Here is a 15373-nt window from a genome sequence, read left to right on the forward strand (position 1 = left end):
AGATAATGTGCTATCATGGGGCAGGGAGGGGCAGAGGGAGAAAAATCTCAAGTAGATTTCCCATTGAGTGTGGAGCCCAATACAGGGCTCGATCTCATGACCCTGTGATCATGACCCGAGCCAAAATCAAGAGTTGGATGCTTAACCAACTGAACCACCCAGTTGCCCCTCTTTCCCCCAGCTTTTAAACAAGTTTAAGTGTCTTCCATTCTACACTCTCCCCTCTATTAGAGACTCCCCCCACCCCCCAGCTCTCTGTGATTGCACAGAGATTGTTCTCTGTACTGTCATCCCCTGGGCTCTTATCTAATCCACAAACCAACTCCTATCTTGCTGAAATCTGCCTGCAGTCACTGGAGTAGACCAAGTTCTCTGCCATCTTTGCTCCTTTGTACAAGCTCCTCCCTCCATCTGGGTTGCTTTGACATCCTCTCCCTACCCACTGCCTGCCCCCTATCACTGGCAGCACCTGGCCTTCCTTTATGACTCAACACAGACCTCAGGAAGTCTTTTCTGAGTAAGCATTTCTGGGTAAGATGTTACTTACCCAGAAGTAACAATGCTCTGAAGCATTTATCACAGGCTAATTTATTATATACTTACTTGTCTTCCTCCCTGGAGCTCACAGGCTGTCTTTTGCCCAGCATCCCCAGAGCCTGGCAGTAGTAGGGACTCAATAAATGAAAGGAATGACTGAATGGATTCACCTTAATTACACAGGATGAACTGGCTTTGTGTTCACTCTGCCCTTGGGGCTTGGTCTCCACGTGGTTCCAATGTTTGGCATATTTTACCCAGCGGAATGCTAGCTTGAAATGTGGGTGGCTAAGGCTGGAAGTGAAAGAAAGAGGACCTGTTCTCTTTTTTTTTTTTTTTTTTAAAGATTTTATTTATTTATTTATTCATGAGAGACACAGAGAGAGAGAGAGAGAGAGAGAGAGAGAGAGAGAGAGACAGGCAGAGGGAGAAGCAGGCTCCATGCAGGGAGCCTGATGCGAGACTTTATCCGGGTCTCCAGGATCACACCCTGGGCTGAAGGCGGTGCTAAACCACTGAGCCACCTGGGCTGCCCAAGAGGACCTGTTCTTCTGTGGACTTGAGCTCACTCCCCTCAAATGCTAGTCTGTGTCAATGTTAAGTCTGCAGGCGTGGGCAAGGGACAGAATTGCCCCACTCCTTTCTACCAGGGCAAGGTGTTTCTTTGATTTGGAGCTTCATCCCACTTTATTCAATTTTCTCTGGGGAAATTTGGGCATTTGGGGCCCCCTTCTTTCCTGTGATGAGATGTCCTGGATGGGAAAGCTATCCCTGATGTTCTCTGTCCTGGGCTTTAACTTGACCTGAACCCAAATATCCCTCCAAGGTGGTGGATATATCAGTTCCTGCACCCCCACCCCCCCACCCCCTGCTGCCAAACTGCTGTAATCCCCACTTCTGAGACCTCAGTCTTGTTCAGGGCTGGGTTCCCCAAGCATGAGGCCTGAGGAGTTGTGAATATTTTATATTTGCCAAGTAAACAAAAGTATGAAAGTTGCTGTGTGTGCATAAGACAGGAAAAAGGAGGGAGGAGGAGGGAGGGGAGGAGGAAGGGGAGGGTGAGGAGAGAAGGAGGGGAGGGAGGAGAGAGAGAGCGAGAGAGCGAGAGTGAGAGAAGGATCTGGGCCAGCCACCAGGAAAGGAAGTCTTTTCCTCTTATTAAACTTTGTTTCTAGTTCTGTTGCTGGTTCTAGAACCTCTCCTTTTGGCTCAGCTTTGGCCCTGCTTCAAGCTTTTTCCAGATCTTTCTGGGAAAACTTGAGGTATCTTGTCTGGTAAGCTCCACAGTCCTGCTTCCCCATGGTCTTCCTGGAGCACTTGTAGGGTGGCTAACATCTTGGTTTGCTGGGAACTTTTTTGATTTTGGTGCTGTAAGAACTATATCCTGAAACTCCCTCAGTCTTGGATGATCTAGATGGATGGTCTCCCTGAGTGTGTGTCTCCTGTATGCCTCCTTAGGTCCACAATCTGCAGGAGCTGCGGCGAAGTGCCTCGCTGGCCACCAAGGTCTTTATCCAGAGAGACTACAGTGATGGGACCATCTGTCAGTTCCAGACCAAATTCCCCCCAGAGCTGGATAGCCGGGTGAGGATGGCTTTTTTCTCAACTTGGAACACAGGCCATGATGGAATCAAGGACTTAATCAAATGTATTTTTTTTTCCAGTATAAAAGTATTATGTGTCATATAACTTGCTCAGTCACTTCACATGGAAGAACTAAACAGTGCCCCTGATAGTGTCTTGCTGTCACCACATGAAAAGTTAGAGCTGAAAAGGCCTCAGATTTCCTAGTTCAGCAGCCCACAAAGGTCAGCAGCACAAGAGTCACCTGGAGAGCTTTTTTTTTTTTTTTTTAATTTTTAAAAGATTTTATTTATTTATTCACGAGAGACACAGAGAAAGAGAGGGGCAGAGACACAGGCAGAGGGAGAAGCAGGCTCCCTGCAGGGAGGACTTGATGCCAGGTCTCCAGGTTCACGCCCTAGGCTGAAGGCAGCACTAAACCGCTGAGCTGAGCCACCGGGGCTACCCACCTGGAGAGCTTCTTAAACAAAAGCAGATTCCTTAGTCCTGTGATGGCAGCAGCTTCTGGAATCTCCACATTTTAGCAGCACTTCTTATCCCTACATGCAGAGCTTTAAAAAATTCTGACAGCCGGGTCATCAACCAAGGGCTCTGCCCACAGCCTCTTCCTCCAGACTCAGCTACCGGGGGGTCTTATAGACCACCAGACCCCTTGCAAGGCGTCAGATCCTGCAGCCAACTTTTGCTTCTGGTTCAGGGGTATCTATGGCCCTCATCCCAGGCTGCTGTAGAATTGGCCTGGGGTTGTAGTCTGCCCTCTGGAGGGCGGCGGGCAGACCCTGACTCTTTCATTCAGCAGCTCAGGCCCATCTGAATGGGCTTGGGAAGGTGGGACAGGGCTGCCTTTTGCTAAGCTGATCCCCACCCAGCTTTTAGGGAGCCACGGGCTCTCCTCATCTCATCAAAGGACATGCCTATCCTTTGGGACATAATGTTTTCTTATGCATCACTCCAGATCTGTGTAGGGATAGTGACTGGGAACCCCAAACTTCTGATTATTCTTGGGGAGACCTTTTGTCCTAGATGGGCACGGAAGATCTCTAACCTGTGTGATGGACAGTTCTGATCCTGTAGTGGTGAGTGGGGAAGGGGGTGCTCTGAGGAATGTAAAAAATGGGGCTGTAGATACTTTGACATCTGTTGAATTTGGAGTATGACTTTCCAACCTAGTGTAGGGTTATGTATTGAAGAGACAGACTTAGGTCAGAGCTGTGTAACCTTGTACACGTTCACTCAGCATTCAGCAAATATTTACTGAACAACCACTATGTATGAGGCAATCATACATACTCATAGGGGGTATAGAAGTGAAGACTTGGAGTTTATTTTCTACTAGAGGGTATAAAGACTAAAATAGCAAGTAAATGTGTAGCAGCTCTGGTGGTGACCAGTACTAGAAAACTAAGGGGTGGGGGTTGTCACGGGGCTGGGAGACCTGGGGAGAGGTGAATGGCTGGGGAGACTCGGGGATAAGGTGAGACCTGAGTCTGGGGTGGGAGTGTCTTGGGGAAGAGTAATGCATCCAAGGACACAGGTGTAAAGGACTTACATATTTTCAGGAAGCAGCAGGGCGGTGGGTGTGGCTAGAGTGGGGACTAAGTGAGCAGGAGAGTAGGAGGCCCAGGGGACACAAGGCCAGGCAAGGTATGGCCTAGCAGGCATTGTAAGGACTTCCTGGATTTTACTTAGAGATAAGAAGGCTTTCAAAGCTCTTCTTCAGGGCTGTGACATGATCCAACTTTAGCAGTTCCCTTGGCAGGGCTGGGAGCAGAGACATAAGTTAAGAGGACAGAGATGATGGTGCTGGACCATTGAGCAAAGCTTTGATCTGCTGAAAGTGAAAAAAATGCGTAAAAGTGCATTATTTATTTACTTACTTTTATTGAATTTTTTAAAAAGATTAGACTCTGCAAAGCTTTTTTCAGATGAATCAATTGTTAAATTTATTTTTTAAAGATTTTATTTTATTTTATTTATTTATTTTTTTTTAATTTTTATTTATTTATGATAGGCACACAGTGAGAGAGAGAGAGGCAGAGACACAGGCAGAGGGAGAAGCAGGCTCCATGCACCGGGAGCCTGACGTGGGATTCGATCCTGGGTCTCCAGGATCGCGCCCTGGGCCAAAGGCAGGCGCCAAACCGCTGCGCCACCCAGGGATCCCAAGATTTTATTTATTTACTTGAGAGAGAGTGTGTGTGTGTGAGCCTTCATCCCCCCCGCCGCAGCAGGGGGAGATGGAAAGGGCAGAGGGAGAAGCAGACTCTCTGCTGAGCACAGAGTCTGACAAAGGGCTCAATCCCAGGACCTGGAGATCATGACCTGAGCTGAAGTCTGATGCTTAACTGACTGTGTCACCTAGGCACTGCAGCTATTGCTTAATTTAATCTATAGTTGCCAGATGAATTTATAGAAGTCTTAATTTTTTTTTTAGAAGTCTTAAGTTTTTAAAAAGATTTGTATTCATTTTTCATGAGAGACACACACACACAGAGGCAGCGACATAGGCAGAGGAAGAAGCAGGCTCCCTGCAGGGAGCCTGATGTGGGGCTTGAACCCTGGACCCCAGGGTCACGACCTAAGACAAAGGCAGATGCTCAACCACTGAGCCACCCAGGCACCCCTATTTTTTTTTAAATTGATGTATAGTTGACACACAATGTTACATTGGTACCTGAAAGTGCTTTTAGAAATAGAAGGCATAGAAAGTGCTTAATAAAGATTAGCTATTATGATTATAGATGCAGGCTGGACAGCTTCCGAGCTGTGCACACACATGAGGCTGTTGTGTTCTTCATGACCTCTTACCTTGAGGGAGGTGCCCCCTCTTGCATAGATACTCCTGAGGTCTCACAAATCAGTTGTATGTTTGGAGTCCCATTCAAACATGGGGAACCCCTACCAATTAGGTCCTGGGTGCTTTCACAGGTATCAAAATGGGGGAGGGGGACAGAATCACTAGAATTCTTTCCTGATCCCCTGTAGAAAGTGTCCACATCTACGATACTGTGGGGGTTTCCTGCTTCCAAGGGAGGCCAAGTAGCCATTCTTATTCCCACCTTATAGATGTGGAAAGTGAGTAGTTAAGTCATTAGTCAAAGTCTACACAGCTAGGTGCTGGTCAAGTCTGGACTGAACCCCAGGTCTCCTGACTCCCAGTCCAGCGCTCCGTAGGCAGCCACGGCTTCTCTGGTCTTGCTTGTGGGCATCTTCTGCCACCAGTGTGGCACTGCCACTGCCACCCTCCCATTGGTGACTATACACTGTTTAGGGAGGCCGACCTCAACCTGGTTCCCTGTCGCCCTCTCCCTCCAGATTGAGCGGCAGCTCTTTGAGGAGACAGTGAAGACCCTCAACGGCTTCTACGCAGAGGCTGAGAAGATTGGAGGCAGCTCCTACCTTGAGGGCTGCCTGGCCTGTGCCACGGCCTACTTCATTTTCCTCTGCATGGAGACGCACTACGAGAAGGTAGCTCCCCTCCTGACTGCCCTGCATGCCCGTCCCCAGGGCTCCCCTGCTGTGCCCTCATCCTCAACTGGCCCCTCTCCTTGTAGGTTCTCAAGAAGATCTCCCGCTACATCCAGGAGCAGAATGAGAAGATCTTTGCCCCTCGAGGCCTCCTGCTCACAGACCCGGTGGAGCGCGGGATGAGGGTTGTATCCTTCCTGGCTGTTCTGTGTCCAGTAGGGCCCACAGTGAGGCTACCAAAAAATAGGGACTACCCTAGGGTCCCCTGCTAGGGGATTTCCTAGGACTTCTCACATCTTGGGTCATCTGACTCCTTCTTCCACCACAAGTTATCAATGCTATTTATGAATTTTAGGGTTTGCTTTTATTGGGCTGCATTTATTCAGTGCTTAATACATGGGAGGTATCATATTAACTGCTTTTAATACCCCTAAAGGTGGATGACTTATATTCTCCTTGTCCCTGAGCACACTGAGGTTCAGTCACTGGCTCAGGTTCAGGTTCAGTCACTCAGCTCAGGGTTACCCAGCTGGTGATCATCAGAGCCAAGACTGGAGTCCAGGCCTACACTTAGCTATGAGGCTGTACTGCCCCTCAGGGAATATGCAAATCTCTGTGGCCCTTTACCTGTCTATAGTCTCCTGTACTTCTGGGCGTCTGTCCTTTGACAGATCGGAAAAATGATCTGTGGGCTGCTGGCCCAGGGGTGGGTTATAGGTCTCCTCACCTGGGAAAGTGTGTGCCCGCATCCCATCCCCAGTCACTAGCAACAAGAGTTAAGTTGTTAAAAAAAGAAATTTCACTTGAAAATTGAGAGGAAAAAGTAAAGAAAGCACAAATACTGGAATCTTCTGTTTACAAAGCCCTGTGAGAAGGGCCTCTTTTTATTGAGCCTTTACTAAGTACCGGGCATTGTGCTTCGGGCCTCACGTGTTATTTCAGCCCGTCCCCAGACAGCCTGAGACTCTGTTACTGCCACCACCATCTTGCAGAGGCAATCATCCATGGCTAACAAGTTAAATGCCTGGTCTCAGGCCACATCGCTACCGAGCAGGGAGTCAGGACTGAAGCCAGAGCACCGAAGCCCTCCCACTTGCCTGCAGTGAAACCAAGGGTCCTGGGGTTGGGTAATTAGACCCCCTGGGGCGGAAGCTTCTGATGGGGTGTGCGGCTGCCAGCTCGGCCCTCGGGCTGCTGTGGGGCTGCTGTGGGGCTGCTGCGGTCTTGCCCGGAGGGTGCGGGGGTGGGGGGTATAGCTCGGCCTCCAGCTCCCCTGCAGGCCTCCGTCCGCAGGTCCGTCCGCCCCTTCTGGGCAGCTGGCCAGGGGTCCCTCCTTAACGCCGCCGCAGATCGAGATCTCCATCTACGAGGACCGGTGCAGCAGCGGCAGCTCCAGCAGTGGCAGCAGCTCGGGCAGCGGCAGCAGCGGCGGGGGCGGCGGGGCGGGGGCCCGGTGACTGGCCGAGAGTCCCTGCAGGGAGGTGTACGGCCGGACTGAGGGCCTCTCAGACCTGCGGCGGCTGCGCTACCAGAGCACCCGCTTCTGAGTCATTCTGTGCGCCCCGCTGCCCCCGGGGCGGAGGGAGGGTGACTGGCCCGGGGTCCCGCGGGGCTGTCTCCCGCGCCCCCTCCCGCAGTCGGCCCACTTCCTGCCCTGGCACTTTCCTCGGGGGTGGGGGGTAGGGGGCAGGACTGGTCCCTCCCCGCCAGATCTTCCAGGGGAAGGCTGGGGCGGCGTGGGCAACACAATTTGGACAGCCCCTTTCTTCTGCTGCTCTCCCAACACCCCGAAGGGGGGCTCAGGTCCCAGAGAGAAGTCCCACCCCGCATGATCCCTCACTCCAAATCCCATATCCACCAGGACTCTCTCCCGCCAGGGTCCTGCTCCCCGTGGCTGTCTCCCAGTGTCTGCTCTTTCTGGTGCCACTGCAAGGGCTCTGCCTGTCTGTGATCCTGCCTCCACGGAATTCGAGGTCTGGGGAGATGGGAGCCACTCAGTCCCCTCCTGACCCCTCCTACGCTCCTGGCTTCCCCTTCCTCCATTCAAAGCCTGGAGGCCACGTTGGCCTTGTCAAGAGACACCCAACTCCTGAGATTGTGCAGGACCCCAGGTGCTGGCTGTGGGGCACGCAGCGTGGGGCTCTGAGAGGTTATATGGGAGCCTAGAGAAATGCATCGTGGAGACATGTAGCTTTGGGAGGTTTGAACCTCCACCACTGGAGCCAACTTCTCGAGATTACAACCCGTGTGTATGTGAGAATGAGTGCACCATGGGCATGAATGTGCGTGTGGGCGTGCAGGTGTGTGCATGAGCACACACGTGGATGCATGTGTGTGAGTGCCCTTTGTGAGTGTGTGTGCACACGTGTGGGTGCACCTGTGTGTGAGTGCATGTGTACGTGTATATGACCATGCACTCGTCTGTTCCCTTTGGTTGCCAGGTTCCTTTGGTTGCCCTTCTCTGCATCCTGTCTTCTTTGTATGTGATGGTCTGAGGCTGTTTCCCTGCATGGGTCCAGCCTGTCCTTTGTAAATAAATGTCCTAAAGCTCCTTGCCCCTTGCCTGGGGCTGCCAGCTTGGCTCTTCTTCCTGGTCTCTCCCCCACCTGCAAAGTTCTCCCCACTGTGTACATTCTAGCAGAAGAGACGTTGGGGGTCTGGGAGAGCAGAGCCAACCTTCTGGGGCCTTCTGTGTCCCTCTCCCAAACCCCCTGTGACATGGCAACAGGACCACACATGCTGCATATTCAGCCCACCCAAGCTCTGGAGCTCTCTAAGGCTGCATGAGTGAGGCTTCCTTGGATGTTCAAAGGAGGTGGCAGCCTGCAGGGGGAAAAGGCAAATTCCTTTCTTGAAAGGGAAGAGAAGCACCCAGGCAATGAGGCCCTGCCTGCCAAGGCCCAGGGTGGCCAGTGGGAAGGAAGCAGCCCTGTCCTGGTGCCCTGATGATGGACAGGGAAGGCTGCCTGCCTCAGCTGGCAGGAGGTGCTCAAAGTGCAGGTGAAAGACTAGACACTGCAGGTAGCTTTCTAGAACCAAAGAGGGGTCTGGTTTTCCTTTGGACAAAAGAATGGCATAGGCGAGGAAGGTGCCTACCCAGGAACTGAAGAGGGCAGCCTGGTCCCTGAACCTGAGTCGGGGGGTGGGGTGGGGTTGTCCTGGTGCAAGGATCCCCCACAGAGGGTGGCAACCAGTGGGTTCCACGGCAGCCCCCTGACCCCTGGGCCTGGTCCGTGCTCACCCTGGCCCACTGTGTGGCTGGGCCTTATGTCTGACCTGTGCCTCTCCTGTGGGATGGCTGGGCACAGGTGATGCAGTGGCCTTTGGTTTTATTATTTCTTTTTCCAATAAAAGGACTTGCCCAGCTTGAGGCTCTGTGCTGCTTCTCTCCCCTAATGTGATGGAGTGCCAGTTCTATGCCCCAGAACCACAGTGAGGGGAGGCTCAGCTCCCCACCCGCCTCATGCCAAGGAGGTGGGGCTGAGTGCGAGTGCGTTCCTGAAGAAGCAGTGAATCTGAGATGGGCAGGACCCATCCTGTCTTCTTGGAGCTTGTGGTCTTTGGGGAGGCTACATTAAGGATCCTCTAATCTGGAGCTTTTATGGGTGCTTGCAGCCCTGGGTGGAGGGAATAGCTCGGTTAAAAACCAGGTCAAAAGTAAGTTATAAATTGATTAAATGCCCATGGTTTGAGCTCTTAACCTAGGTTGGGCCCTGTTAGGGAGTGGATCACAGAAGTCACTCAGCTTTAAAGACTAGGAAAGCATGTGAGTGTTGGAGCTTAGCAGGGTTGTGTCTTGCATTTTATAAAACTAACATTTATCGAGCACCTACCGTGTGCCAGATACTGTGGTAAAACCATATGCTAGAGCTGGGAGGGGATTTAAAGATCATCTAAATGGGGCAGAATGGAGGCCCAGAGCGGTCACATGACTTGCCCCAGGTCACACAGCTGGTTGACAATACCAAATTTAGAACCTGACTCAATGCTCACTAAGACACCACAGGGATGGTATCCTGATGGAAGTTGCCTTAGGCTGCAGGGTGGCCAGGGTCACACACTCAGGTCTGTGGACAAAGAGAGGCTCTCACCAGACTGTGGGGACAATGTCCAGCCTCAGGATGGGGGCTTTGGAGAGATCCCCCTCTGGGTGGTGCTGAGTGGCACTCTGGGTGGCTTTCACACTTGAACTTGCTGCTCTGAAGGGGCAGCTGGGCCTTTGCCTGAACCAGGAGGCAGGCTGGACTCACTGCCTGTGCGCAAACCTGGGGTGTGTGTGGGCGATCACAATGGTTCTTTAACATGCAGGTAGATTCTTTCTGTCCTGTTTGCAGGGTTATTATTAGCAATAATAATAAATAGTAGCTAACATTTATCACTACGTGCCAGGCACTAGACTATGACCCCACATAGTCATTCAGTCCTCACAACAACCCTGTGGTGTGGACTATTATCCCCATTTTATAGACGAGGAGACTGAGGCTCACAGAAGTTAAATAACTTGCCCAAAGTTACACAACTAGGAAGTGGGCAGAGCTTGGCTTTGAATCTAGGCAATGTGACTCCAAACTGTGGAAGATGATCAATCCAGCTTCGGGGACCCTGTCAGAGCTCAAGGTCCTCAGCCATGCTAGGTGAGGGTTTGACAGATCGCCAGATAAGAACGTGGAGCTGTGCCTGGTCCCTCCCAGCCAGGGCTGGTACCTCTAGGCATCATGGGAGTGCGGGTGGGCTGTGCTCTCCACAGAACTGTGGGGCCTGCAGGGGCAGCGTGGTGAAGGCAGAGTGGGGAGAAGCAGGTGAGGTGTGGCTTCTCTCTCCCTGGCTTTCCTCTGGTGTCTCAGTTATGGGGGACGTGGGCTCTCCCACGGGTCCAGTCACAGCCATGTCTCTGCCTCCCCATTGCCAGCCTGGAACAGGCAGGCAGCTCTGGATTACCATTCCCCTGTCCTCACTGCCGCCTTACTCTGCTTTCTAGCGTCCTCTGGGGTGTGGGAGAACCCCAGCATTTACAGAAGCTCATTGTGCCACCAAGTGGTGGAGTCGTGCACTGCACCCCGGAATCAAGCAGCTGGAAACATTCCTAGAACCTTGCAGCCACTTCCACCTGCTTTCAGAGGACGTGCAGCAAAGATGGAATCCATTTGGTGGTGGCTCTCCCTACAGCCAGCCCCTGGGGTGCTGCCCTTTTCCTGGGATCACTCGGCTCCCTTCTCCGCAGCTCTGGAAGGACTTACAGTAAGGAAAGTTCCTGGCAGGAGGCACCTGCACCTGGTTTTGGCTTTACTATTGGCCAAGGATGAAAGCAATGCAAATAGTGATCCTGGTGAGACCTGAATTGGAGTTCAGGCTTCATGAGAGTAGCACATGGTGGAGACTCCTTGAGCCTCAGCTTCCTTCCCCAGCTGTAAAATAGGGAACCTAATATTTTACAAAATTACTTGGACTAGTGCCTCTCATCCTTGGCTGCAATTGGTGTCACCTGGTGAGCAAGAGAAACACCGATGTCGGTTCCTAGCCCCAGAGATGCTGATTTCATTGTTCTGGGGGTGCAGCCTGGGCATCAGGATTTTTAAAAAATCTCCCTGGAGATTCTAGTGTGAAAATGAGGTCAAGCACCCCTGATTTCGACAGTACCTAGAGCCTAGGAGCCTTTTCACAGGCCTCAGAAAATGTCTGAGACCCGAATAAAAGTTTTTCAGTTCCACAAAAGCAACGATACACACAATGAGTGCAAGCTATGACTCCACTTATAACAAATTCTAATACAGGCACAATGAATCTATGGTGGTAGAAGTCAGGAGAGCAGGTGTCCTGGGGTGGGGTGCAGTGCACGGAAGGAGGCCTTGGGGAGGCTTCTGGGTGCTCACAATCTGTTTCTCTAGCAGAGTGCTGGTGACACAGATGGGTTCACTTTGTGAGAACTCATTGAGCTGTACACTTAAGATTTGTGTCTTTTTCTATATGTACGGTACATTTCAATAAAATTTGCCAAAAAGGTTTATGGGCTCCAAAATAGGAAAAGAAAACACAAAACTGAATTGAATGTTTCACTGTATATCACAAAAAGTAACACTGTCAAATAGTCAACTGTAATTTAACTCTGTGTGTGTGTGTGTAATTTAGTATGAGTTGTGGATGTCTATGACAATGTTTGATATAATGAGGGGTGAGGCCTCCAAAAGAGATGAAGGTCCCTGGTACTTAAGAAAATCATAAAACAGCCCAGGTTTACCCTGGGAGCTCTGAGCCCTGGCCCCACCTTCTGCACTTCTGTGCAAAATGATGTGCCTTTATCTGGGGAAGAGAATCTGCAGCTTTCAGCATATTTGCAAAAGGGATCACCCCCTAAGAAAAGGCTGAGAACAAGGGGTTTGAGGAGTCAGTAAGACACTGGCTGGGAATGTGCTCCGCATGAAATAGGTGTTCCCGATCCCTTTGAGGTTTCCATCTGACCCTTCTCAGGCAAATTTGGGAAGATTTAATCTCTGGCAGCACCCAGGGCCGACTGTGCAGAGCTCATGGCTCTTCCTCTAAGGGGCTATTTAACGGGCTTGGCGGTTCCACATCTGCCCAATGGCAGAACTTAGCATGAGTTCTGGAGTTGCACCGGACTTGGGGTTTTGAATTGGGGATGGCGGGGGAGGTGGAAAAGTGAGAAAGGAGTCAGAGGGCTGGCTGTAGCAGTCTGCCAACCCCGAGCAATGCACTAAGCTCCCCTGAGTCCCAGCTCTGTCATCTGTTACCCTGAGCCCCAGCACGATGAGAATGCATCTTTGTAGATGATAATCTGTTTCTCCAAAATAAAATATTATTATTATTGCTGAAGTTACACTAGGACCTCATTATACGGCAGCCTTGTGATACAGACTTAAAGCTAGGTTTAAGATTCTTGCATAGAATAAACATATTTATCCAAGGGTTCACTGATTCCCTAATATATGCCAGGAACATTCATGTACATTATTATTCCATTTAGTTCTCTAACACTCTGGTAGGTGGCTATATTTGAATTCTTATTTTATAGATGAGGAAACTGATGTTCCAGGTGGTTAGGTAGCTCGACAAGTGCCCACAGCTAGTGAGTGTCAGAGTAAAGACCTAAACCCAAGTGTCAGACCCCAAATCCTGCTCTCGTTCTACCAGTGTGTCACAGTGAAAGACTCTGTTCTACCTGGATTGCCTCATAAAGACAGATTTCAGACCCAGGGAGAAACACGTGGGCAAATGCGGACACAGAAAAATTAGCTTTGCAGAGGCATGATGGGCCTAGTTATTTTGGAGTAATTCAAGTTATCGATTGCTGTAATGGAAAAGTGATTGGGGACCAGCTAGCACCTGCGAGCAGTCTGAGCAAGGCCCTGGAAGGGGGAAATGTTATATCCAGCTTACTGGACTTTGTGGAAGGCAATGGCTTTTTACCCTGTCCCTAGTTCCTTGCTAAACTTTTTTTTTTTTTTTAAGATTTTATTTATTTGAGAGCAAGAGCAAGAGCCAGAGAGAGAGAGAGAGAGTGCGCAAGAGCTCAGGAGCACGGGGGAAGGGTAGAGGAAGAGGGAGAAACAGACTCTTTGCTGAGCAGGGAACCCCATGTGGGGCTCCATCCCAGGACCCAGGATCATGACCTGAGCTGAAGGCAGACGCTTAACCATCTGAGCCACCCAGGTGCCCCCATTGGGAAACTCTTGAAGGCTGGGGACCTAGTCTTACTCATCTCCACCAACTCCCTCCCTCTGCCCCATGTGCCTGTCACAGTGCCTCGCCCTTGGCAGGTGGATGGGAAATGCAGCCCACCGGGAAGGACAGGAATATTCAGATGTGAAATCCTCTGGCTCCGGGGCAATGTGAGCCGAGAAGGAGAAGTAGCATAGGCAGGTACAGACAGGTAAGTGGCCACTGAATGATACAATTGCACGTGGCCACTAACTCAATTAAAGGTTAGAGGCAGTGACCCTAGGCCATCCCCTGTGCTGGGCAGTTGCTTTGAGTTGCTCTGGCCGTGGTCTCGTGGCCATGATCTCGTGGCTCTGTTCACGATCTCCACCTGACCTGGGAGGAGAGGGTGAGAGGAGGAAGCATGCATCCTGACCTCACTTGGCCCCTGCCTGGTGCTCCCTGAACACCACCATTTTAAGGTGGGTAAATCCCCGTGGGGCTGCTTCCTGGAAAGTCTGGGTCTGGGGCTCTACGGAGTGAAGTACTGTGGGTGAGTGGATGGATAGACAGATGGACAAGTGGATGGATACAGAGAAGATGGGTGCTGGGAGATGACTGATGGTTCAGAGGTGAGCGAGAGGATGGCTGGCTTGAGATGGATGCTCGCAGAACCTGGAGAGGCAGGTGAATGGATGGCTACCGATCGGCCCTGTGCTCCCAGTGCAGATCTAAATACAGGGCTGGAGCTCTTCAAAGGGAAGATACTGTGTAACCTGGTCCCCAAATGAACTCTGCATTTGAGTGATGGATGTGTCTCGTTGGGAAGGATTCTTATAGGTTTAACATCGCCCAAGTTAATGACTTATGGATTGTTGTAAAATCAGGCAGTGCTAGAAGTGAAAGCAAGAGATTAAAAGGCCTGGGACAGATCTTTTAATAATATCTGCATTTTACCAGCCAGGCACGGCACTGTACACCTTGCATGCCTGAGCTTTGTGAGGTTTTCGACAGCTTTGTGAGGTTGCCGGCTCCCCCATTCTGTGGAGGAGGAAATTGAGGCTCAGAGAGAGGAAGTAGTGTGTTCAAGGTCATTAACAGGTCATGTAGGTGGGGTGTCTGGGAGTCAAGCCTTTGTCCATCTGATCCCAGGGTCTCAGGGCGAAGAGAACATTTTAGGGGTATAAGGAAGGAGGGAAGGAAGGAGGGAGGGAGGGCCAGAGGATTTTGGAACAGCTCTCTAAGAAAGAATGTGGCTTTCTGGCATATGAGACACATTCTGCGTGGGGGTGAGGCTTTGAGACCCCTCTCCACCCTCCTTCCTCTCTGTGTCTGTAAATCTTGAGCTGGGGGAGCTGAACGTGCAATGAAGGTGTGTATGGGGTTTACTTTCCTCCCTGTGGCCCAAGCTTGTTCCTCTGCCACGGCCCCCCATGGGCGGCCAGGGAGGTGACTGCACTTCTCTCCTTCCCCAGGAGCACTGCACTCAGGTCTGGGGTGGAGGGAGGAGAGTCAGCCCTTAGATGGATCTTGTGGTGGAGGGAGGCCATACATTAAATGATTCTAGGTGGTAGGTCCTTCATGGCTGCTCTGGGGCTGGCTATGAAGACGGACCATGAGCTCCCTTTACAGCAGTTGTTCTGGGCCCAGACTTCCCTCCTGGCAGGTGGGTCAGGCTCATGAGGTTCTGGGCAGGGACTTCCAGGAAGGGGTGATGCAGGTCTTCCTCCTGTCCCCACCCTCACCCTCTGCTTCCGACCTCGCTGCAGCCTCCCTTCTCAGCTGTGTAGGACCCTCTGTGCACCTAGAATCCCCATTCGGATCTTACTTAGCGGGGTTCCATGAGCCAAGCATGGTTCATGGGTTCACTTGCTGGGCACTTACCCTGACTCTGATGGTGGGTCAGCACCACGGAAAGAACTCTGCTCTGTGTCCTCCTCCCCCTGTCTCATATTTTTGGAAACTGTGGACACAACTGTGCTTGTGAAATACTTTGAGCTTTCTGGAGAAGGAGGCAGAGTGAGCAAGGAGGAGCCCCAAGTAGGAGTCAGACTCCCTGCTAGGCTGTGGTCCCTGGAAGTCACCATTCCTTTTGGGCCCCACAGCTGAAAAGGATGGGGCAGGACGAAAT

At 51.3% G+C, this 15373-nt stretch overlaps 2 protein-coding genes across 3 annotated transcripts in view; one reads left to right on the forward strand and one right to left on the reverse strand.

Moving 5' to 3' along the window:
• The window catches only part of GOLGA7B (golgin A7 family member B), a 31960-nt gene extending 23001 nt beyond the window's left edge, over positions 1–8959 (forward strand). Inside the window, exons 2-6 of one of the 2 annotated variants that reach the window (XM_038578464.1) lie at positions 1996–2121; positions 5437–5589; positions 5676–5777; positions 6499–6716; positions 6883–8959. In XM_038578464.1, coding sequence (XP_038434392.1) covers positions 1996–2121; positions 5437–5589; positions 5676–5777; positions 6499–6609 — 492 coding nt within the window. In that variant the 3' untranslated portion in view covers positions 6610–6716; positions 6883–8959. Of the gene's footprint in view, positions 1–1995; positions 2122–5436; positions 5590–5675; positions 5778–6498 lie in introns of both variants that reach the window. The other variant, XM_038578463.1, reaches the window with a different exon arrangement.
• Positions 6439–15373, reverse strand: part of CRTAC1 (cartilage acidic protein 1) — a 148801-nt gene continuing 139866 nt past the window's right edge. Inside the window, exon 15 of the mRNA XM_038578461.1 lies at positions 6439–7060. Coding sequence (XP_038434389.1) covers positions 6924–7060 — 137 coding nt within the window. The 3' untranslated portion in view covers positions 6439–6923. The remainder of the gene's footprint in view (positions 7061–15373) is intronic.

The sequence above is a fragment of the Canis lupus genome, chromosome 28 (genome assembly GCF_011100685.1).
Source record: "Canis lupus familiaris isolate Mischka breed German Shepherd chromosome 28, alternate assembly UU_Cfam_GSD_1.0, whole genome shotgun sequence".
NCBI classification, from domain to species: domain Eukaryota; kingdom Metazoa; phylum Chordata; class Mammalia; order Carnivora; family Canidae; genus Canis; species Canis lupus.